This window comes from Typopeltis vanoorti, chromosome 7 (assembly GCF_054136105.1).
Source record: "Typopeltis vanoorti isolate ZY-2024b chromosome 7, IOZ_Tvanoo_1.0, whole genome shotgun sequence".
NCBI lineage: Eukaryota > Metazoa > Arthropoda > Arachnida > Uropygi > Thelyphonidae > Typopeltis > Typopeltis vanoorti.
The window spans coordinates 34,496,503-34,521,385 of record NC_143555.1 but is presented as its reverse complement, the minus strand read 5'-3'; the positions used below and the strand labels follow the sequence as shown (position 1 = coordinate 34,521,385).

At 35.4% G+C, this 24,883-nt stretch overlaps 1 protein-coding gene across 2 annotated transcripts in view; it reads right to left on the bottom strand.

Moving 5' to 3' along the window:
- Positions 1–24,883, bottom strand: part of LOC150104576 (F-box only protein 7-like) — a 429,110-nt gene that overhangs the window by 216,384 nt on the left and 187,843 nt on the right. For both annotated transcript variants that reach the window (XM_090395788.1, XM_090395787.1), the window contains exon 7: positions 7,560–7,612. In XM_090395788.1, the coding sequence (XP_090251914.1) occupies positions 7,560–7,612 (53 nt within the window). The remainder of the gene's footprint in view (positions 1–7,559; positions 7,613–24,883) is intronic.

Here is a 24,883-nt window from a genome sequence, read left to right as displayed (position 1 = left end):
TTCTTCATTCTCCTCAAGAATGAAGTGTTTGAAAATGACAGAATTTGATGTTTTACTGCTTTTCTTTTCAAAGGACAGAAATTAGAGGCCATAGGAGCATATTATTATTGTTATTATTATTATTATTATTCAGGAATTCCATGGATTCATTAGACTCATCGTGAGAAGTAGATTCTTAAACAACGAAAAAGTCTACCATACCATTCCTTGAACTTGGACACTGTTTGTGCGCTCACTACCCTATCAAGTAATGCATTCCAAGGTGTAACCATCCTCTATGCAAAAATGCCACTCCTCACCCTCTTACTCACCATTTCCATGTGTAACTTCTGAAGATGGCCACTTATCCTTACTTCTTCCTCGTGATCTACCATAAGAAAGAACTCTCCAGTTAATCACCTTTGCACCTAATCCAAGGTTAATGTATTTCCTTTAAATTACAGCAAACAAATTTGAGCACAATAATCCATTGTGTGGTCTGATCTTTATGCAATGGAACCACAACTCTTCTATCTCTGCTCATCAGTATCCTTCTCAGTATTTCAGCAATCCTCTGGTTTACCTTCATCATTTTTGGAATATGTCCACCAAGTTGTGTGTGCGTGCATACTTTACAATTATATTATTATTGTAAATATTATTTACAATAATAATATAATATCCACTTTGTCTGTTCAAGTTTGAGAAGAACTTGAACCAAGTTCAAGTTCTTCTCAAACTTGAACAGACAAAGCACTCACAACTGACTCTGCCAACCCGCTCATAACTTTAAGAGTAAAAAAATCTAGTCCTCACATCCCTACTAACCCCACCTTTCTTCACCTTCTAGGGATGATCCCTTGTTCTGGTCACTCTAAACAAGTGCTGAAACATTTCCCCTTTATCAATCCTATAAAACACTTTAAGCAACTTAAATGTTTCTATCATATTCCCTCTTTTTCTCCTATCAACCAACTTCTGCAATCCACACACCCTGAATCTATCCTCATAGGGAACATTCCATAGATCACTCACCATATGGCATTCCATAGATTACTCACCATAGTGATCATTCCATAGATCACTCACCATATGCCAGTCTGGTTGGCCGAGCGGTTAGCATATCTGCTCTCCAGCCAAAAGGCTGCGGGTTCGAATCCCGCCATGGGCATGGATGTTTGTCTGTGGGTCGTAGTGGTGGTCAGCGGTAGATGGCGTTGGTGTAGATGATGAAGGTAGTCGCAGTTGGTGGAGTGGTGGAGACAGAGAGTTGTAGAGTAGGTACCCTCCCTCGATGAGTCTTTGGACTCCCTGGAGGTGCTATGTAATAATAATAATAATAATAATATTGGTTACTCACCTCTGAATCCTCTCCATCACTTCCTCAGTCCCAAGAAACACAGGGGACAAGACTTGAGAATAGTAATCCAGATGTGGGCATATCAAGGCCTTATAGAGAGGAATAACAATTTCCTTATCTCTATTCGTTAATGTGTTCTTCAATAGCCAAGTAATCTTATGGGATACCTTAGCAATATGTCCTCCACCACCCCCCTAAATCTCTAGCTTCATCTATTATCTGGAGCACAGTGCCATCAATGTACTCTATTATCTGGAGTACAGTGCCATCAATGTGATACACAGCTTGTAATCTATTTATCCCAAAATGCATAACTTTACATTTCTCCAAATTAAACAGATACCAATTATCTTTTGTCCATTCCTACTCCTACCACCACCCAACACAAAAACTAGGTGTCGTTAACATACTAAAAAACAGGGCTTTGAAGATTTGCTCCAACAAACAAGCACATAAAGATGAATTAAAAGTTATCAGTAACACCTTCCAAAAAAATGGCTACAGCCAAAATACTATCAACAAAATTCTTCACAAGCCCACACCAAAAAAAAAAAGAAAATAACTCGATTACAATAAAACTGTAACCATTCCATACACTAAAGGGATATCAGATAAAATAAACATAATACTATTATGTTTATTAGATATTAAATACAACCTTAATGCCACCTTTAAACTTCCTGCAAATTAAAGAACTTACTCAACTCATCCAAGGATCCAGTTCCCCTGCTGGCCCACCCTAGAGTATACTGGATTCATTGCACCTATAATTTGCTATGGTAAATATGATAAATCCGGCCTTTCCGAACATGCCATGAATACTCTACATAGAAATGCTGGAAAGCCACCTGTTGTTTACATCCCAAAACGTGGTATGAATGTTAATTTAAGTAGGCCAGTGGAATTCTTATCAACCACCCTAATCTTAACAATAATAATCTAAAAATCCCAAGAATATGGAAGGCACATATTCTGCTCAAATAACCTTTCCATGTAAGAGTTAATTATAAATAGGACTGTGCATAATCTGGGATCTTAACTCTAATATTACAACTCTCATGTTAAATTAGGATGCCACTTTTGCTTTAATAAAATTATCTGTATGGAATTGTTCTCTGATGATGTCATAAATAGAATATAGCTTTGATATAGTTATTTTATTTTTTTTACTAGTGGTCAGGCCAGTAGAATAACCGTTGATCAAATCACTGTCTCTATGGCATACTGTTTGAAATGTCGTACAGCTCGTTTCTGTATGTGTGTGTGTGTGTGTGTGTGTGTGTGTGTGTGTGTGTGTGTGTAGTCCAATGATAACCTCAATATGAAGGTCAAATCGTTGGGAAATTAAAGTAATTATCTCTAACATTGTTGTAGTCTTCATTATTTGTCTCTGAATGAATGCTGTAACACTAAAGGAAAGGATTCAATAACTGAACTATTTTATCTGCCTCTGTGTCCTCGTGACCATCATCACTCATTAAGGTTAATATTCCATGTTCATTCTTCCTCTTACTTGTCACATCACAAAAGAACTCTTTGGAATTTCCTTTGACCTGCTCAGCTGGATTCTTCTCATAATCTGATTTTGCCTTCCTTGCATGCTGATCACATTTGTTGCCTGAGCCTTGTACTGTTCAAGGGTTTGCTGGTCACCATTCTCTTTATACATCCTCCACAGCATTCTCTTCTTCTGTAGCTCATGCTTAATGATATTACTCATCCATATAACTCTTATCCGATTAACCCTCCTTACCCTAGGTATACAATTTAATACTGCTTCCTGTAGGTGACCCTTAACTATCCCATGCATAGAGCTAACATCCTTACCCTGCAGTGTTTTATGCCATAGTACAAATTTAAGTTTCTTCCTAAGCATGTCATAATCACTTCCCATGTAGTTCCACAAATACCCCTTCTTGATAGAATATTCCTCATGTTTTACAATCTCCCAAGACAAGACTGCATGGTCACTTTCACCAATTGGAGGCAATGTTGTTACCTTGGTTATGGATAGCTCTTATGATCCTATTACCAGGTCTAATACTCTACCACCCCTAGTCCTCTACATCACCTTATGTAATTATCTCTCAGCAGGTGTATAAATTCTATTTCCTTCCTGCCATGTGATCTTTCTTCCTCCCAGTTGGAGAGAAGATCATTGCTTTCTAAATACCATAGAAGTCTGTCATTAACCAATTTCTTCAATGTCTTACAGAGACAGCTGGTCTAAGTGACAGGTCATTAATTGTTTGCTTGTGTGGGATCCCTTCCTGGTTTTGAGATGGCATTGATAACTGACTTCTGCTACTAACATGGAACTCTTCCTCTGAAAGTATTCTGCTGAATAGTAAGACAAAGAGATCCATAGAATGTGATGGAAGATGTTTTATCATTTCATAATGGATGTCTTCAGGACCTGCTGCACTGGCATGTGAGAGAGAGAGAGTAGAAGAGATCTTTTTATTAGATATATGAAGAGCCAAAGGCTTCAATTTGGCGACCATATGACTTGATTAAGTTAAGGGATATTACATCCCATATCATTTCTTAGCCGAATAAGAAACTCAAAGAGTTTCATAAGTTTTCAATGAAACTCTTTGAGTTTCTTATTCGGCTAAGAAATATTCTTATTCGGCGACCATATGACTTAAACAGGTCATATGGTCGCCGAATTGAAGCCTTTGGTTCTTCATATATCTAATAATTTATTAGGACACCTCTCGGCAATACTCATAGAAGGGGTGTAAGTTCTGTTCGCTACAAACTTGATATTAACTAGGTCTACCTACTCACTGATGAGACCTCAATAAAGGTTGAAACCGGTCTGGGTAGTGACCTTCTCTCATAATGTAGAACAGAAATACAGCTCCTAGGAGCTAAGTTTACATTATGGGTAAATATCAAGAATAGTGATCGGAGCTTGCTCCACCTTAGACATGAGTTGCCTCAATAAGTTTTAAAAGAGGTAAACCGTGAGTAGACATATTGGTACATATGTCTACCCAGACATATTCTCATGGAATGCCTTTATAAAGAAACATGTGAAACTCTACTTTATTCTCCTAACTTAAACAGATCCGACGGCTTACGTCTATCCCCATTATGGGAAATAGTACTTTATAAATCAGCTAATCTTTCCTAACTTTTTATTGTATTCATTTTTTTTTTTTTTTTTTTTTTTTAGGAAAGTTATTGACCTTTTTAGTTATCTTACACCAGCTACTTAGGTGGCGCTTTTTTGAATTGTAAGTTAGTGTTTAATTTTGAGCTTAATGTACTGAAGATGCCTGTGACACACAGGCAAAAATTATACTAATAAATAATCTTTCTAAGTGAGTTTTTTCCGTTATTTATTGTGTACCGATGAGTTGCCTCAGCTTGCACTAGCTTTAGGGTCAGTTGCTGCAGTATCCAGGTATTTGCTTACACTTGGAATCGCCGAACTTTATATAGTTTCTACTATATTCGGCATGAAACTCTTTGAGTTGTTTCTTATTAAGCTAAGAAACGATATGGGATGTAATATCCCTTAACGTAAACGAGATCTTTTTAGTTCCTCCTTAATGAATGGCTGACTGTATAGTTCTAGTCCATTGCTAGAACAGTTTAGCTGCTGCTGTTTCTCTTATTGTTCTTTCAATATTAAAAACTCAGGAGGATATGAAGTTGTTGCTGAGATTCTAGCAAAATCAGATCAGATAAAATAATTTCTTGAATACTCAATTACTTTCATGAAAATCCTTGTTTCACATCATCAGTCAATAAAATTATTCTGTCCAGTCTGTTTCTTTCGTGTTGAAGAATACTGGCAAAATATTTCTGATATGTCCTCACTCCACAGAAGCCCATGCAATGATTTCTCCCAATGAGACTGAAATAGCTTTGGGATGTGCAACGACACGTTGATTATGTTACAAGGTAAACAAACAGTGTATTCGATAGCTATTTTTCAAGTTCCAGATTTTAATCCCATACAATTTTTGTACTGGTTGTTAAACTAATCGGTGATGTTCAATCTTATTTAACTCACAACCTGGTGGTAAATAAATTGAACAAAAAAAAAAATCCCAAATATAGGCGAATTTGTACTGCTTCCAGAACAAATTTAAGCTGAACATGTTGGAAAGGAGTATGATTGCTCAGTAGGATAGCTACTCCACCATGAGCAGGATCATCTCCAGTTCTGTGTGTCCTTACAAAGAATAGTAAAATGCCTTAAGATTGGGTCCTCAGTGAGTTTTAAATATGTTTCCTGTAGACAGAAACAGAAGTGTTTGTAATGAGCGTGAATTTTCTCGATCACAGAACTAATGTAAATAACTATTTGGGAACATTGATCAAGTGTAAACGGATAAGTATTTTAATACCGACTAGTTTCGCCAAACTTAAGCTGTTGGCATTGTCAGGGTACAAGCACTGAGGTTAAAACATATCACAAAATAGATCTTAACTGTAAATTCTAAAAATTATAGTTACAAACTAAAATAGCATTGAACGTGAATAATACATGTATCGCGTGTACATGATTTACCAGTTGGTGCTAAGGAACGTTCTATAGTTAGCATTAAAGTTCATTTCTTGTATGTTCAGAGATCTAATTAGGGTTTTCCATATCTCTGGACGTATTAAACCTTGGTTCCTGTTAAGGTTATCTGTGGTGCGTGTGACTGTGGCTGCTTCTTTAAGCATTCGAGAGCAGTAGTCTTCCTCTATGTAAGGGGTACAACTTTTGTCCCACTCAATGATATGGTTTGTTATGGAGAAATGTGATGAGAGACCTGATATGGCTTGTCTGTTATTTTTAACATAACCAATTATGTGTTCCTTCTGCCTAATCTCGAGGCTTCTACCCTGATGATGCCAACAGCTTAAGTTTGGTGAAACTAGTCGGTATTAAAATACTTATCTGTTTACGTTTGATCAATGTTCCCAAATAGTTATTTACATTAGAAGTGTTTGTGTTTCTGCAGCAGAAACTCGATATCATCAATAATTTAAAGCATCTCAGTGGATTAGGGATGTATAGTCTAATAGGACTGAGATATCCTGCTTTTACAGCTGTCAGAGGTTTAGGTTTTTCAGAGGTAAGGATGATGTTCCTTGTTGGAAGAAGATGACCACTCCTATGCATTAGGATGCATCTTTCACCTATCAATCTGTGATCTTTAATTTCTGAACATATCTCTTCATCTGGAACATCAAGGAGATCCCATTCAGATATCACTTCTCAAGAAGAGCTGAGTGTTGTAGAGTTGAGTGTCACTGTAACTGATATTGCACAAATTGATGTAGCCCTTAGTAACTCTTCTAAGTTTTGTACATGATGTTTCCACAAGAATGTAGTTTCTTAACTGTTTTGGGAGATCCTATCAGTCTTTCTAAATGCTTTTGAATAAAGAAGGGTGACATTTTCCCTAAACATTTTCACTTGTTTCATGGATAATGAGAAGCACTGGCACATTTATACTGGTGTCACATGTCTGTTGTTTCTTTCCGTTATCAAGTGATATATCTACAGTATAAGTGTTTGGTTGGGACCATGTGAAGGCCTCCCTAAAAAATTTAAGGATGAAGAATTCATGCTCAAAGGATTTTTTGTTTGTGGCCAGAGCTCTCCACCCTGCATGGAACCACATATGGATTCCCCCCTCACTGGTAAGCAATGACTGCACTTAGGAGTCGAATGCCAGAGCTATTCCAGATGCTATAATCCACACCACAGCAAGCCTTGGTCCCATCCCTCAATCATGGGGTAGGAGACTTAATGCAACACTATTGACTGTTGCAGGCAAATTCACTAGTTGAATGATCCTAGCTGAGCCATCCAGGAGCACCATCTTTCAGAAGCCAAGGCTAAAGTATAGCAAGATCACCAGGATCCCTCCCCCCCCCCCTTTCCAGATGTCAATGGTCCATTATATACAGCAGACTTGAAAGTAGGGAGTTGGATTCTGGTGATGGTGGTTTGGAGGACAAGACAGTAATAAATCCTCATGAGAAGCTGAGTGAAAAATATACAGGAAGAAAGGTAAAGAAAAAGAGGAAGAATTAAAAGGCCGAGTCCTGTCTACAGAAAGTCTTCTCCACAATGAACAGGTGCCCCATAACGAGGGACTTCTAGATGTTTTGTGAATACAGACACATTTATATATTAATACAATCTTGTAGTCAGTTTAAAAACAATATATTTCAGTGAATGTAACAACAAAATTGCCATTACCTTTACTTCTGTCATTAAGTTGGACAGGCCAAAGGTGAGAGAAACTCCACATGCTGCAAAGAGAGATAAAGAAACAATGTACCGCAACTACAAGGACAACAGGTTCATTAGAAAGATAAACATACTAGAGAATATACAAAAAAAAAAGGGGGATGAATACTTTAAGCAGTTGTTTTACAATGGAAAACATTAATAACATTATAGATTTATGATGTATCTTATGATGTAAAGTGTGAAATTTATTGTTGTGCAATGGCTTTTATATGCTTACTAGCATAATAAATATCTGATAGGATACTTAGATGTATAAGAGACTCACAGATGCCATGAAGAATAAGGCTCTGGTTCCTGTTTAAGGAACCATATGATCATATCACCTCCAGGAAGTCCTTAAATGTTATTTATTTATTCGTACAGGTTCCCCTCTTTCCTCAAATGTCCCTTAGGACTGATAGAGCCCTCCTAATGAGGGAGCAAGTATGTATTCTAAGACTGCAGATCCGTGTATGTGTGTGTGTGTGTGTTCAAGGGTTGGTTTTCCAGTTCTGAGGGATGAATCTGAGACCAGCTAAATGAGAAAAATCTGAGCCCAGTTAACTGAGAAAAATCTGAGACCAGCTAACTCACCATTAGTTGAAAGATACCAAATAAAGGTCTCTCACATCATGGATGGGAACTGAACCCAGGTCTTTCTGACAAAAGGCTTCCCCTCTACACCGACTGAGGCTCTCTTAAATGTTACTGAAAAGAAATTGTATTCATATAAGACATCGAAGCAATGGACCAATCCATTTCATGATGTGCTGAGAAATTATGTACAGTGAGGGCACTTTTATTCTTTCATACTCAACATGCAGTGGTGTTCGTTTTTATGGATGTCAAGACTTCTTCCATTTTGTCTGAGACAACTTTACAACAGGTATGTAGAATCTTGTATGTCCCTGGATGTTTTTCAAAGTAACACTGTGTTTTAATAAAGTCAAAAAATTCTGTAAGGAGGAGGGGAAGGTATAAATAGATTTGAAAGCCCTTCTTATGAACTTATTTCAGAGATGGCTATATATCTTGAAACTCTGCCAAGGTACAGCAAGGAAAGGGTGCCTTCATAATCTATTTTTGCAAATGCATGAGTTGGTTTTTCAGAGAAGAGGAATTATTCAGTAACTTTTTGATCAGCCATTTTGAAGAAATTGGTGGAATAGAAGATTTAGTTCATTTTTCTTATTTTTATTTTCTTTTTCGTTTTACAATCTTTAATTAATCTTATAGCAAAGTTCTTTAAGGTTCTCATATATATTCTAATTTTGGATAAGGAAAATGAAAGGAGATGGTATGTTGGAAGCCAACATACAAGTAGGCTTCCTGTAGACTTCTAACAATATTCCTCCACATTAGAACATCTAAAAATGGAAGTTTGTTATTATTCTGTTCAACATCAGAGTAAACTTAATTTTAGGATATTTTTTTTTCAGCTGTTGAGGAAACCAACAAATCCCTGTATGTTTTTTTTACAAGCAATATAAATATCATTGACATGTCACCACAATAAAAATATAGTTTTAAAGTAGCTTATTACAAAACTTCTTAGAATTAAACAATATCAAATTCGGCCAATGTAAAATAGCTTCAAAACTTTCTTTAAAAAGGCGTTCATATTTGAACCTGCATCTATGGAGGAGAAGAACTTTATCCCACTGGATATTATGAGTAGTGTCAATGCTGTGTTGTGCTAGACCAGACTTATAAAGTTTTATGTATTCAATATAATATTGATGTTCCTTAATTCTTTTTTTCCACAGAATGGCCTGTTTGTCCAAAATACGATACATTGCATTCACACGGTATTTGGTAAATGCCAGCCAAAGATCAGATTTGATATTGTTTCTCTTTTAACCAATATCCCACTAGCTGACACGGTCGAATTACTATATGAGGATTACCCTCCAGATATTGCAAAGATTTTCGAATTCGTTATCCACTCAGGTTATTTCAGTTGGAAAAACAAGATCTACAAACAAGTTGAAGATACTGCCATGGGTAGCTCTCTATCTCCACCATTGGCAAACTATTTTTTGAAACATTTCAAAGATACTATGTTTTCATCCATTCATCCTCAACCCTCTCTTTGGTTTTGTTATGTCGATGATGTTTTTGCTATTTGGCCACATTCTGAAGAAGAACTTTCCACGTTTCTACAACAGATAAATAGCCTTCACCCACGTATTCAATTCACCAGGGAAAAAGAAAATTCTGGTAGTTTATCATTCTTGGACATCCTCCTTACACGTACATCTTCTGGTACTTTATCTACAAGTGTTTATCGAAAACCTACATTTACTGGCAGATACATTCATCAAAAGTCTGCTCATCGCACATCTCAAAAAGTTGGCATAATCAAAACCGATAGGCAGAATTTTGAAGAAGTATCATCTGATTCCCAAGATGAATTTCCAAAAAATTGGATGGATTCCCAAAAAATCCCAAGATTCCTATCAACAAAATATTTTCTTTATTGCCATCTACAAAAGCTGGTGTTTACCAAACACCTTGTGAATGCAATGTATCTTATTTTGGACAAACAGGCCATTCTGTGGAAAAAAGAATTAAGGAACATCAATATTATATTGAACACATGAAACCTCATAAGTCTGGTCTAGCACAACACAGCATTGACACTTCATAATATCCAGTGGGATAAAGCTCTTCTCCTCCATAGATGCAGGTTCAAATATGAACACCTTTTTAAAGAAAGTTGTGAAGCAATTTTACATCGGCCGGATTTAAATCGAAACAATTCTCTCTCTCTCTCTCTCTCAAAAATCTGGGAGACTTTTATTTTATGCAACAACAATAAAAATTAATTATCTTTAAAGGATTATTAATATTTAGTAATTATTCTCCTAGCACGTGGCAACAATTATATGTGGTGATCCATCGACCTGTTCTGTACTTTGTATTCCATCCTTTTAACTGTTTCTATGACACTGAAGATGTACTGTAAATTTCAGTATACGAAATATTTGTACCTTTATTAATTAAAAGTTATTACTGTGGTCTTTATGCGTTCTATTAATAAATCTGATAGAGATCACACCTTAATCAGCAGCTGGAGATCTATTTCTCTATCTAATACTGACTACAAGGTATTTTTCCACACTATCAATAACAGGCTCAAAGTGGGAATGAGATACATAATTAAAAGCATACATGCGTATGGAGCACCAGGTCGAGCAGTAGAATTTAATCTATTTCTGCAATGTGATCAAATCCGCTTAGTTAACATGAAAAAGCAGTCGGCGGCGGTGCTATCAGTAGACCTTACTCAAGCATTTGGTAACGTCCAGCATCCCTTTCTATTCCACATCCTCCAGCAAACTGGTGTAGGTGAAAAACTGCTATCTGTTATTAAAGGAGCCTATGACAATTCAAAAACCACCTCCTAGTTAATGGGTTCCTGTCAGACGAGGTAAAAATTCAAAAAGGAGTCAAACAAGGTTGCCCTCTCAGTCCACTACTCTTTGCATTGGTTCTTGAACCTTTCTTACAGGAAGTCAACAATACACATGCTGTGCGAGAAATAACAGTTCCTTCAACTATAAAGGAAAATAAGGTATTAGCATATGCCAATGTTGTAATGGGAACTGGGAACTTTGAAAGCTAATGATTCCATATATATATTTTTTGGTATTTTGGAAAAATTCAACAAAAGCAGTGGATTAATTATTAATGCAGACAAGAGAAAATTAAAAGTTTATGGAAAGTGGGATTTTGGAGGCATTCCTTTTGGACAAACCCCTAAGAGAGAGAACCCTCCTCATTATATTGGAATTCCCTTCTCCACTTACCCAATATCACCAGTTCAAGAACTTGGACATTTCAAAGTTATCGTATATAACTTTGAAATGTCAGAAGACCGGAAAATAGGGTCACTCTCCTTTTTTTTTCCTAAAGCCATAGTACTCAAAAGCATAATCTTTTCCTGCTCAATTGTACATAATAAATATCACAGACATCACAGATGAAGATGAAGATGAAGAAAAGCAATTATATAGTAAGCCTCTGCAATTTTTTTGGTCCAGCCAATACCAAGATGTTAAAAAGGATTTTCTTCAACTATCAAAGATGCATGGAGGATTTGGACTTCTAGTCTTAAAATTCTGCTATTTAAGCAATATAGCTTCTAAAATACATAAAATATTGCAGACTGATCACACATGTGCAAACCTTCTCCATTACTAATTGGGTTTTCATCTTCCCCTGTATGGAGTTAGTGATTATACAGGTCCCAAAACTGAGATTGTTCCCGAATACTACAACACTCTAAGACTGCTAAAACACTCTGGAATTGACATTCTTTCCATTAAAAAAAGTAAAATTTGGTATAAAGAAATCTTTAATCTTTTTTTGCCACTAAGTTGGGTACAGACAACAATATTTTGTTTCATAAATTGATGATGAAGTTCCAAGGATACCCTAATAAGAGGGATTCTTTGCTTGGAGAATTGCATATGACCACCTTCCAGTCAAAACCATCAAATGGAGGTACTTTAACATCAGAGATCCTGTTTCCATTCAGTGACAGATGTCACTGAATGGAAACAGTAGAACATTCTACAGTTGCCCTCTTCTCCTGCATATTTGGAACAGATACACAGAAAAAATACAATATTACAATATTGTATTTTTTTTACAATACTCACCACCTGTCAGCAATGGGAAGAGAATTTTGATTTTTATAATTAATGAATTAAAATACCATTAATGGAAGGTTAGAAAGAAACATAGATTTGAAAAACAGCAATATGACATCCAAATGCTTTATAACATTGTATTGTGGAAATTTTATTGTTCAGTCAGACGATTTTTATATTTAGAAAGAAACATTTTAGGAGATATCAAATTTATCGCTGGATAGTGTAGACCACCCACATTATGAAATATTCATTAGGGGAGAGATAAATTCTGTCTTTTCTTGCTATAAGAGTTTTTTTTTTTTTTTTAAATAGTTCCATCCTCTTAATCAATGTGGTCTTATATTAGTCAATTGCAGGAATGACAACAGCAATCCCAGGCAGAGAAGGTCAACTCAAGGCTGTTAATCCAGATGGGGCTAACCACTGGGTATCAGTCATCTTTGTGCTTTATTTTCAATTGGTCTTTTGGGTTGTTCATCTATATGAGATTGGTGAAAAAGGAAAACTGATAGCCTTCGGTTATATGACGATACAAAAGAGCTGAGGCCTTTTCTCTATCTCTCATGCTATTACTCTTTCTTTTTCCTAATACTATCTCTTGCAACCCTATACTAACAACTCTAGGCCTATGATGACAACCCTTTACTCTTTCACCTCAATAAAGGTTGAAACTGGTATGGGTATTGACCCTTCCCACAATGCATAGCATTATACATGTCCATAAGGATATGTGTGCTTTGCATTATAGGATACTAAGGAAAGTGATGATTATTAAATACTTAAGGCAGTGTTTCTCAAGCTTTTTTTCGACTATGGAACACTTCACAAATCATGAACTTTTCACGGAACACCTTGGTCATTTTGTAATTACAAATTAATATTTAATCAGTAATTTAGCTGATTTTTTATTATTAATCAATAACTGATAATTAATTATTAATTAATGATTAATTTAACAACAATTAAACCATCATTAAATTAATTTGTGCTGACCAATTAATTTAAAAATGACAAATTCCAGAATTTCTCACGGAACACCTATTCACCTTTTGCAGAACACCGGTTAAGAACCACCGACTTAAGGAATTCACAACATATACTAGAATATAAATTAAATAAAACTTCAATATATATTTCCAATATTTCGGCAATGTCACGTTGCCATCTTCATGGGAACTTAAGATAAAGACACGTGCACGCAGGCACTACACACAGCAAATGAGGAACGAAGCAAGGAAGATACCGTTTTTTCTGAAGTCCTGATGGTGCCCCCTACTGGGCTATATTAGGTATTCTTGGCCGTTGGGGCTGAACTTCTGATGTATGTTTCCCAAATTTGGGGCAGTCTCATGCATCCAATATTGGTAAGGCTTTGCATATTCCTAAGGGCTGAGGCTGATTCCATGAATAGTCTTTCATATTTGAACTTGCTGCGGTGTATTACTGTGGGTTTCTTCCACCTTATTCTGTGGAGTGTATTATCCGGAGCATGGTATGCAAGCCCAGAGTGGCTGTACTGGTAAAACCGGATGTAGTCCTTGTGTTCTGAAATTCTGATATTTGCTGTCTTGCCTGTTTGGCCAAAGCAGGAGAGTTTACAGGTGCAAGGGACCTGGTATACACCAGGTAGGTCTAGAGGAAGTGGTCGGATAAGTGGAGTGGAGTGGATAAGGGATGCCAATTTTCTATATGGTCTGTAACAATAGTTCGTCATGTTTTTTAGGATTTTGGTAATTTTTTCCGAGGTGCCCCAGATATATGGTGATGGATTTAGAGTAATCTTTGTTGTGAAGAGGGGGGGGGGGGTTGTGGATTACTGGTTTTAGTATTTTGGGGATTTTTTTTTGGGGGGGGGGGAGGCAATTGGCTGAAAAAGTGTTAAAGATGTGATTTAGTTCGGTGGTTAAGGCACGTGGTTAGCATTAGGGTTTAGGGGCCAGTGCACGCATCTTTATCTTAAGTTCCCATGAAGATGGCAACTTTATCTTAAGTTGCCGTGACATTGCCATTGCCGAAATATTGGAAATATATACTAAAGTTTTATTTAATTTATATTCTAGTATACATTGTGAATTCCTTAAGTATTTAATAATCATGTTGTGTTTAACCAGCGTATAAGCCTTTCTACAAGAATTAAGGAAAGTGATGTGAAGTCATTAGCTTCTATATACGAGTTGCCTAGTCCTGAAAGTATTTCAGGTGCAAACTTTGTTTGCTTACACTTGGATAAAGGATTAAACCAAGAATATAATTACTTGGCATCTTCAATTCATTTTAAATACAGGATCCTTTGAAACAATGCCAAATTACAACAAATGTTCCCATAAATATGAGTGTCTCTGTAAAGAAAGTTCTGAATACTTTGGCATCACCCAAATCTCAATCTTAAGGATGAACTCTCTATGCCAAAAATCCAGGAAATTATTACTAAGAAACTATAATGTTTAATTATATAAGGTTTTTTTTTTTTATTGTTATTATTGTTACGTGTAACATATTCTTCAATTTTATTTCATTTATTATTTTTTTAATCGCACACACATCCACTTCAGTTGATCCCATTAGTATTGTTTTTTTTTTTTTCCTGGTTGTCTCATTACTGCATATAAGGAAAGATTCCATTCTCCATATACTTTCCTTGTTTAATTTTTTTGCATTCTATCTGTTTTACACTGACGATGATCCACAATATGTAAATCAAAATATTTGTAATTAATCCATCTTAATTAAATATTTTCAACTGTGTCTACTTGTTACTTAATCACAATAATAAGCTCTATTGAATTCAATCTGTAATTAAATTGTGGTAGCGTAAGTCTGTGCACGATCTGTAAAGGGAAAGTTGTTCTTGCTTGGCTCTGCACATGTTCAAAATTGTCTCAAACACTCCTTTCTATTAAGCAGTGATGACATGCTGATGACATTTCTGTACTAACGATCAGTCATATTTTAAATGACTGACCTCATTTCGTTAACTGTAGCTATATTCATAATCTGCCTGAGTCCTACACTCAGGCAAATTTTTTATCAGGCTCACCAAATGTTTCTTTGGTCTTTAAATTTTTACAGGAAATAAATATTTTCCATGATAATTTAATGTTTCTTTGTGTGTAGGCTTTTAATATTTAGTTGTTTTGATCTGTTTTATACATTTTTTTACACTTGCTTTGCTTTTTATATCATTTTTTTACTTGGTTCTTATACACCTAGTTACACTTGTGTTTTTGTACCCTTTTAGAATTGCTTTTATACATTTTATCTACACCTTTTTACACTTATTTATCAATTTACTTTCACCTTAAATACTGCTCATATCAATACTGGCACAGAATGACCTGAGTAGTCTTTGCACCATTTCACTCTAAATCAGTCAAATCAATCAAACACAAGCTATGTATTGAATTATATGTAATCATGGCCCTGCTTCTCAACGCATTTCTATGATACTCTGGCAACAGATATATATATATATCTTGACACAGTCTCTCTTTTCATCTCTTTGTAGTTAATTAGAGCCTTCTTATTTTTCTCATTCCACAGTTATCACCTTTTCAAATCATTTATACTACCCAAACACCCAGTAAACACTTTCACCTTTGCATCCTGATAGCTTTACTAACATCATTCATCTTTACACCTCTGATGCACAATTTCATCATACACATGCACACATTCTCATATCAAGTAGCCCTTTTATCGCAAATGCTATACAAAATTCTCAACTTTCTTGCATACTTTGGATTTTTTGAGCATTCCTTTGTCTTCCCTCACACCTTTTATTTTTTGCTCTTCTTATCAGGCTGTTTCTTCAATCTCTTAAGCTCACACTTTGTCCTATAAAAGACTCCACTTAAGCACACTGTCTCTTTCTCCCTCATTTCAACTATTTCATCATTCTCTAGATAATTTTTGCTGTCTCCTTTTTTTTTTATTCTGGCCACTTTTCACTCTCTCATTATCTCATTCCTGTCTTCCAGTCTGATATTTTTTGCAGTTATTTCTCTTATACATACTCTGTTCCCACTCTTTTGACATGACCTGTACTTCTGCACTCATTTTTAAAACAAACTTTTCAGATGATATATTATTACTGATGTTTTTCAAAAAGTTCTTCTGATTTCAAATCAATGTAACATATCATGCTTATTTTGTCTAGAAGCACCCCTAAGTTTTGAACACACTGGCTCAGATCTATGATTTAGTATGTAAAACTATTAAGAAATAGATAATGTATTTTTATTTTTTAATAATATTATAATTATTATTAGGTATCTCCATGGAGTCAATAGACTCACTGCGGGAGACCCAAACTATCAAAACAATATCTATCATATCTGTTCTTGAATTCATTTACAGACGAAGTACTCACAATTCATTTTGAAAAACATACCTTGAAATTACATTTAGGATGACACTGCAGTACTTTATGCTGCTATTGCTTTCATAAACTGATAATTTAAATGAGACAGTACTATATGAATAATTTATTTTAAAGACTTAAGAAGGAAACTGAACAATGAAGGAATAAGTCAGAAATGAATTAAACAAGATAAACTGTAAAATATTAAAAATACATGAAAAGACAATATAAAAGAAGACAAAAATACATGAAAAGACAAACCACCCGAAATGGATAAATGATGCGCAGAAATAATTTAAAATCCAAGAAGGTTAAATAAATAAAAATGTCTCATAATTATGCTTATTAAATAACTTAAGGTTACAACATACAAAGGATATAAATTAAATTAAACTTTAATCTATATTTCCAATATTTCTGCAACGTCACACAGGAACTTAAAATAAAGACACGTGCATGCAGGCATTACACACAGTAAATGAGGGCGAAGCAGGAAGCTATTGTTTCTCCTAAAAGTCCTGATGGTGATCCCCCCCCCCCCCCAGCAGGTTATGTAAGTATTCTTGGCCATTGGGCTGAAGGTCTTCTGATGTAAGTATCCCAAATTTGGGGCAGTCTCGTGCAACCAAATATGTTGAGGTTTGGCATGTTTCTAAGTGCCGAGGCTGATTCCATGAATAGCCTTTCAAATTTGAATTTACTACGGTGTATTACCGTGGCTTTCTTCCACCATATTCTGTGGCGTGTATCCAGAGCATGGTCTGCAAGACCAGAGTGGCGGTACTGGTGAAACTGTCTCATAATTATGTTATATAAGTGGTTTTGATGTGGCATCAAATCAACTTCAGAATTATGAAGCACAATTTCCTGAGGGAAAGAAATGAGAGCAAAAAGCAAAAAAGGTGGTGGTGCTTAGTTAAATTGCTACATCTACTCACTAATAATGTTTTATTGCATGAACTTGGACTATTTTTGGCTCATCTAGAATCTAGCATACTAAATCCTTTCCTTTTACTGGCCTTACTTTTTATAACTTGACACTACAAATGTCACTCAGCAATTTCAGTAACAAACTTAAATTTACCATTGAACCAGAATGTGACAAATCTATAAATTTCCATAATATAGCATTAATCAGATCCAACAATCACATGGAAACAAAAATAACCCATAAAACATATACACATCTAGAACTACTAGCATTTCAAATCTGCACTCCATTAAAAATTCAGTCATTTTCACTGTTCATCAATTCATATAAATACTCAACTAACAACAGATATCATAATAATGAAACTAAAAACATAAAACAGATTTTCAAAAATGAAGAATTTCCTAAACAATTGATAAATTATGTGAACTCAGCAGCCCAGATTTAGTAAACCATTCCACTGTCCCCCATTATGGGAGATACTAAGACAAAGAGTGATGAGAGCTTGGTCCACCTTTACCACAAGTTGCTTTAGGTGCAGACTTTGTTTGCTTACACTTGGATAAAGGATTAAACTAAATTTATTATATTCTAATAAAAAAAAACACTTCCAAAATTTATTAAAGAATATTTTACTTTGCATAAACTATTAAGACGACCTTATATTCATAATACCATCTGAAATCTGAAAACTAAATCTAAAATCTAAATCTGAAAACATGCCCCAACTCAACATCACCATAGTTAAATATCGGTACTATCAACATGAGAAGACTGAATAGCAAAGAAATGGAGCTAGCTGAGGAATTAGATAAGTACCAGATCGATATAATAGGGGTGACTGAAACAAAAAAGATAAAACCTGGTGACATCTTTCTGAGCAATAAATACAAAATGTTATATTCAGGTATGGACAATCAAGGAAAAGAAGGAGTAGTATAGTATTCAATACAAAATAAGACTAATCTTCTTGAATGGCAGGCAGTCTCAAGTAGAGTGATGTGGGCAAATATGAGCATGGGGAACTGGATATTGAGACTTATTTGTGCCTATGGTCCCACAGAAGGTTCTACTAAGGTAGAAGTGGAGGAATTTTTTGAGGCTTTAGAAAAAGCAACTGACACAATGAAAAAGGAAAAGTTGGTCCTTGTTGGGGATCTAAATAGCAGAGTAGGAAATGATTGTGAGACATACAAAAATATTTTGGGAAAATTTGGAGAAGAGAGCAAGGCTAATAATAATGGCAAATATCTGTTGGATTTCTGCTCAGGACATAGACTAGTTATTACTAACACCATGTTCCAACATAAAAATGTGCATAAATTCACATGGAGAGATGAGGCAAGGAATAAGAAAAGTCTCATTGACTATGTTATTGTTGATAGTGATGTTTTTTCCCTGGTGCAGGACACCAGAGTGTACAGAGGATTTGAAATTGGAAGTGATCACTATTTAGTCTTGAGCAGGATAAAATTGAATTTCATATCGAAAAGAATAACATGTAAGAAAGTTTTAAAGCGAATAAAAGTTGAGCAGCTCTCAGATGTGAACTGCAGACTAAAATACACAAAGATTATTGAAGAAAAAATGAAGGAGTTTGAGAACAGGAATCAAATCTTGGAGATTCAGTGGCAAGCCTTGAAGAAAACCCTGATTGATTCAACTAGGGAGGCATGTGGTGAATTTGTCCGCAAGGATAGAAAAATTAGAACTCCATTATGGACACAGGAAGTTAAACAGGCAGTGAAGGAAAAGAAGAAAGCATATCAAAAGTTCCTGGCAAATAAGTCAGCATGTCCTCTTAGGGAATACAGAGACAAATGCAATAATACTAAACACTGTGTAAAACTAGCTAAACAAAAGTCATGGGAGGACTTTGGCAAGAATATAGAAAATAAATATCAAGAAGGTGGCAAAATATTCTGGAGGTTGGTTGTTGAAGAAGGTTAGGAATGGAGGAAAGAGTGCTGTAAAAGGAGTTAGAGATGATAAAGTTGACATGAAAACGGGAGAAAAAGATATCCTTGAAGTATGGAGTAATTACTTTGAAAAACTGCTAAATGAAACAAGCAGTGATGACAGCACAGTGGTAAAAACCACTGACCAGGCATGCAGTCAGGAATACATATCCATACTTGAAGTAGAAAAAAGCCATCAAAGGCTTGAAATGTGGAAAGGCAGGAGGAGTAGATGATATTCGACCAGAAATGCTGAAGTATGGTGGTATAAGAGTCTTACAGTGGCTGCACTGCATAATTCAGAAAGCCTGGACAGAAGGATGAATTCCCATGATTGGAGTAGAGCTCTCATAGTACCCATATATAAAAGGGGAAATAAAACTGAATGTGAGAATTACAGCGGTATTTCCCTACTGAGTGTTCCTGGCAAGATCTATGCAAGTATACTTGAGAAACGGTTGAGAAGAATTGTAGAAGAAAAGCCTGGTGAAGAACAAGCTGGATTCAGGCCAAATAGAGGCTGTCAGGATCAGATCTTCACTTTACAACAAATAGTCGAGAAAGCATGGGAATATAACAAAGATCTGTATTTAAGTTTTGTCGATTTGGAAAAGGCATATGACAAGGTGCCAAGAGAGAAGCTATTCAATACTCTATAGTTATATGGTGTCGATGGGGCATTATATCAAGCAATACTTAGTCTCTATTTAAGTAGTTGTAAGCCAGCAGTTAATGAAGGAAGTACAGGAAGATGGTTTAATGTTAAATGTGGTGTCAGACAAGGATGTACATTATCCCCTCTGTTATTCATTATCTATATGGATCACGTTATGAAGGAAAGTGGTATTAAATATGATATCCAAATTGGTGATGTTAATGTCAGCTCTTTGCTTTATGCGGATGATGTTATACTTCTAAATAAATCTGCTACAAGTCTGCAAGATTCTCTGACTAAATTGAATGACTGTTGTAATAGATATGGTATGAAGGTCAACAATAAAAAGACAAAGACAATGAAAATAGGCAGAATCATTGAAAATTCAACTGCTTTGTGAATGGAGAACCTGTGGAACAAGTAAAATATTTCAGCTACTTAGGCATGATTTTTAGTGAAGATGGTAAGTTAAATATGGAAATAGACAACAGAATCAGGAAAGCTGGTATGGTAGGAAATGAATTGAATAAATTCATATGGAATAAGAGAGAAATTAGTCAAAACAATAAATTAGCTGTATATAGAAGACAGTGTTCAAACCAATTTTATACGAGAGTCCTGAGAATGATTAGAGGTGTGAATAGATGGCATCAATGGCAATATCATATTAAAAATTAGGATATTAGAACTTGACATTGTCAGCATCCAGGAATGCATTAGCAGAGTTAATCTCAGGTGGTATGATCACTTAAATAGAATGGGCGAAGAAAGATTAGTAAAACAAGTGTTCTCTGCCAGGTTGGCAGGAAAATGACCTAGAGGAAGACCAAGATATAGGTGGATTGATACTGTACAAAGTGCCTTAGACGACAGAAATATAAGATCTGATAATGTTGGAGTCTTGACAAGTAACAGACTGATTTGGAGGAAAATTGTAGATAGGAAGTTAGTAATGATGTAATTTTTTCATGTTAGTACTATCATATCCTGTACACCCCTTGAGGGTACATGTGCAGGAATTTGATGAGGATATTCATAATAACATACAGATAACAAAAATTTTGACTATTTCTAATACTCGTCACAAACTGGCTACTCTTCTGGAATGGACCATACACTGCAATAATGAGATATCATTTTTATTTATCCATCCTTTAGCATGCACAAGGTTCGAAGAGAAAAACTTGTCCTTGCTAAGCTCCACATAGGTCATAGTTATCATATTCACTCCTTCCTGTCGAGGAGTGATGACATGCCTGTGTGTGTGAGTTTTGTAACACCAGACTATCCACCACTCATATTCCAACTGACTTCCCTCATTTTGGCAATGAGTGCAGTCATTATTTTAGCCACTTTTATAATCTGTCTGAGCTATATGCACTCGGGTAGATTTTATTGAACTCGTTGACTGCTTGGATATAGTTAACCAAAGAAGTATACAATTATATACTTCTTTGGTTAACTTATTGTAGATATGTTTTTAAAAATCTGACTTTTATGAATGCTTTATGAATTTTAATAATTTTTTATACTTCTCATACACATCTTTTACATGTTTTTCTACACTGATTTTATGCAGTTTTACACATTTATTACCTTGTTTATTTTTATAAAATGTTTGATTTATGATTATTTTGATTTTAATTTTAATATACAGATTTTAGACCTATACATACCACTTATTTATTACATGTTCAGATCAGCATGACTATAGATATCCTTGTGCCATTAAACCCAAAAACAAACAATCAATAAACAAAAACAAAAATGACCTGGTCTGACAAGAACCCATTAACTAGGAGGTGGTTTCTGAATTGTCATAGGCTCCTTTAATAACAGATAGCAGTTTTTCACCTACACCAATTTGCTGGAGGATGTGGAATAAAAAGGGATCCTGGACTTTACAAATGCTTGAGTAAGGTCTACTGATAGCACCACCATCGACTGCTTTTTCATGTTAACTAAGCGGATTAGATCATGTAGTAGATATAGATTAAATTCTACTGCTCTACCTGGTACTCCATACACATGTATGCTTTTAATTATGTATCTCATTCCCACTTTTAGGTTTTGGAATGAGGACGGTGTGGCTTGTTACAAATTCACTTGTATGTGTCTTGATGAGAGAAAGGAATTAAATAGTATAACTAGAATGGGAAGAATAGTCTCAGGACCTTTATTGAGTCCTCATCAGTGGGAGCCAAATCTAGAAAAGATGCTAAGCTATAAACTATAACGTTACTGGCTGGATGGGTGAAGCAAAAATGCTTTTCTTGTTCCCCTTTATCTGTGTAAGTGATACAATGGATGAGGTATTATTGAGCTTTCTGCTTGCCCTCTTGGGGCCTGAAGTTAGCTATGTTCAGTTTGTAGTAGAATTGATTTTTGTCTTTTATATTTGCAGTGTACTGCTTCACTGTAGTTGTTAGCTTGCTTGATTAGTGGATTTGAGTGCAGGGTTGCCTTGGAAAAGAATTTTTCAGCTAAATCACGGAGATGAGAAGGAATGTTTACTTCTCGATGGATCTGGGAGTTTCTTATGTACCATGGAGCATCCAGGATCATTCTTAGGCACTTATTCAGGATTCTTTGTAGTTTCTGTATGTTAGTTTTTGAGGTATGACTCCATGCTGGAGAAGCGTAGGTGATAACTAGGCAAATTACAGTTTTGTACAGAGTTAGCTTGTTTTGCAGATCTAATTTTCTTTTGCAGTTGATAGGGGGTAGAGTTGTGCAATTACTTTGGATGTCTTCACTCCTGTTAGTTTGATGTGGTTGCTAAATAAGAGTTTGTTGTCTAATTATACTCCGAGATATGTAACTTCTGTCTCCTATGGGATCTTGACTCTGTGGAGTTGAATGACATCCTTGCTGGTGACTTTTCTTCTGAAGTGATGAAGTTGAAGTGATGCAGAAGTCATATTTCCATATATAAGTAGCCAAAAGGTATCACACCTTATTGCTAAAATATTCTGGATTATAGACAGATGTTTATAGTTTTTTTCACTTGGTTATATTCTAAATTAAAGATGTCAAGAAGTTATATTCATGGTTTCATCTTTATCGAACTGTAAGCAAACAAAGCTTGCAAATGAAGTCAATTCATGACTAGGCTGCTTGTATATAGAGGCTTGATGTGAAGTCATTAACCTCTATATACAAGTAACCCAGTCATGAAGTGACTTCACATGGAAACTTCGCAATTTCGGTTGGATAAAAGACAAAACCAAGAATATAATTTCTTGGCATCTTTAACTTAATTTTATATGTGACAATCTCCTGGCACCTTGTCATAAATGACTTTTCCATTTTTTGATTGGTCCACCTTTGTTCTGAGTTGCCCGGTGTTGTACTACTTTACCTCAGTCCTGAAGATAATTTCAGGCGCAAACTTTGTTTGCTCACACTTGGATAAAGGATTAAACTAAATTTTTTTTTTTTTGTATTGAAAATAACAGTACATCATCAGTGTGCAGAAACAAGCAAATGTAACAAGATACACACAACAATCAGTTTACCAATTAAATGTTTGCCACAAGCTAGAAATTAATATATTAATAAATAATATTAAAATTGTTTTTGATGTTTACATAAAATGAGAATCTCCCAAACGTTTGGGAGAGAGAGAGAGAGTGAGACAGTCATTCCAATTCAGGTTAGGCCAGTGTAAAAGGGCTTCGCAACTTTCTCTGAAAAGGCATTCAGATTTAAATCTGGTTCTATGGATAATATCTGGCAGGATGAAGCTCATCTTCTCCATAAAAGCAGTTTTTGAGTCTTCTTCTTCTGCAGCTTTTCCCACTTAAGTAGGGTTGCTATTTTAGAAGCAGTTTTTGAGTATGAATGCCTTTTCAAAGAAAGTTGCAATGCCGTCTTAGATTGGTCTAACCTGAACTCTCTCTCTCTCTCTCTCTCTCTCTGTAACTGTCTTAGCTCTAATGGTAAGAGTACTCATGCAGTATTGTCTTGGAGGCTGAATAGACAGAAGTATCAAGGAGATGAGAATTCATAAATTCTCACCAAGGAGCAACTAACTATAATCAGCATAGAAATCAGCTTGGATGTAAGAATTGGAAGGGAGGAATATCAGCATTGCATGGGGATAGTGAAGAAATATTTATCAACAGTAGTGGCAAACTACATTTCTTCAAGCAAAAAATATAACATGGTGTAATGTAGATAACTAATGAAATTAAAGAGGAGTGGCAGGTGAAAAAGACATTACGGGAAATGTATGAGGAGAGACGTGGAGAGCAGTTGCATGAGGAATAAGACTGAAGCCAAGAAAGTAACTAGTATAGTGAGAAGACAAAAATAGAATATGGAAATAGAGTAGCACTACAGTCCAAGAAAAACTGAAATTATTAAAGTTAATTAATAAGGCAGTGGGACTAGATGAGATTTCACTGCATATTTCAAGAGAATGAGCTAAAGAATTGACAGCTCCACTGCCCTGGTTCAGTGAAAGTCTAGCAACTGGGAAAGTGCCCAATGGACTGAAGAAGGATAGTTCAGAGAATAAATAAATTAGAAGTAAAATGGATGAATCATGAAATTATGGAGTAGCTTCTCAGAAAGAGGATGTTATGGAGATATAAAGAGTAAGCTGCCCCTCAATAGTACGAGATGTATACAAGTCAGGAAAGATGAGTATACAGTAAGGAAAGAGAAATTGGCATATGAAAAGAGGGTGGTTGAAAAAGTAAATTAAAACTCTAGAGAATTC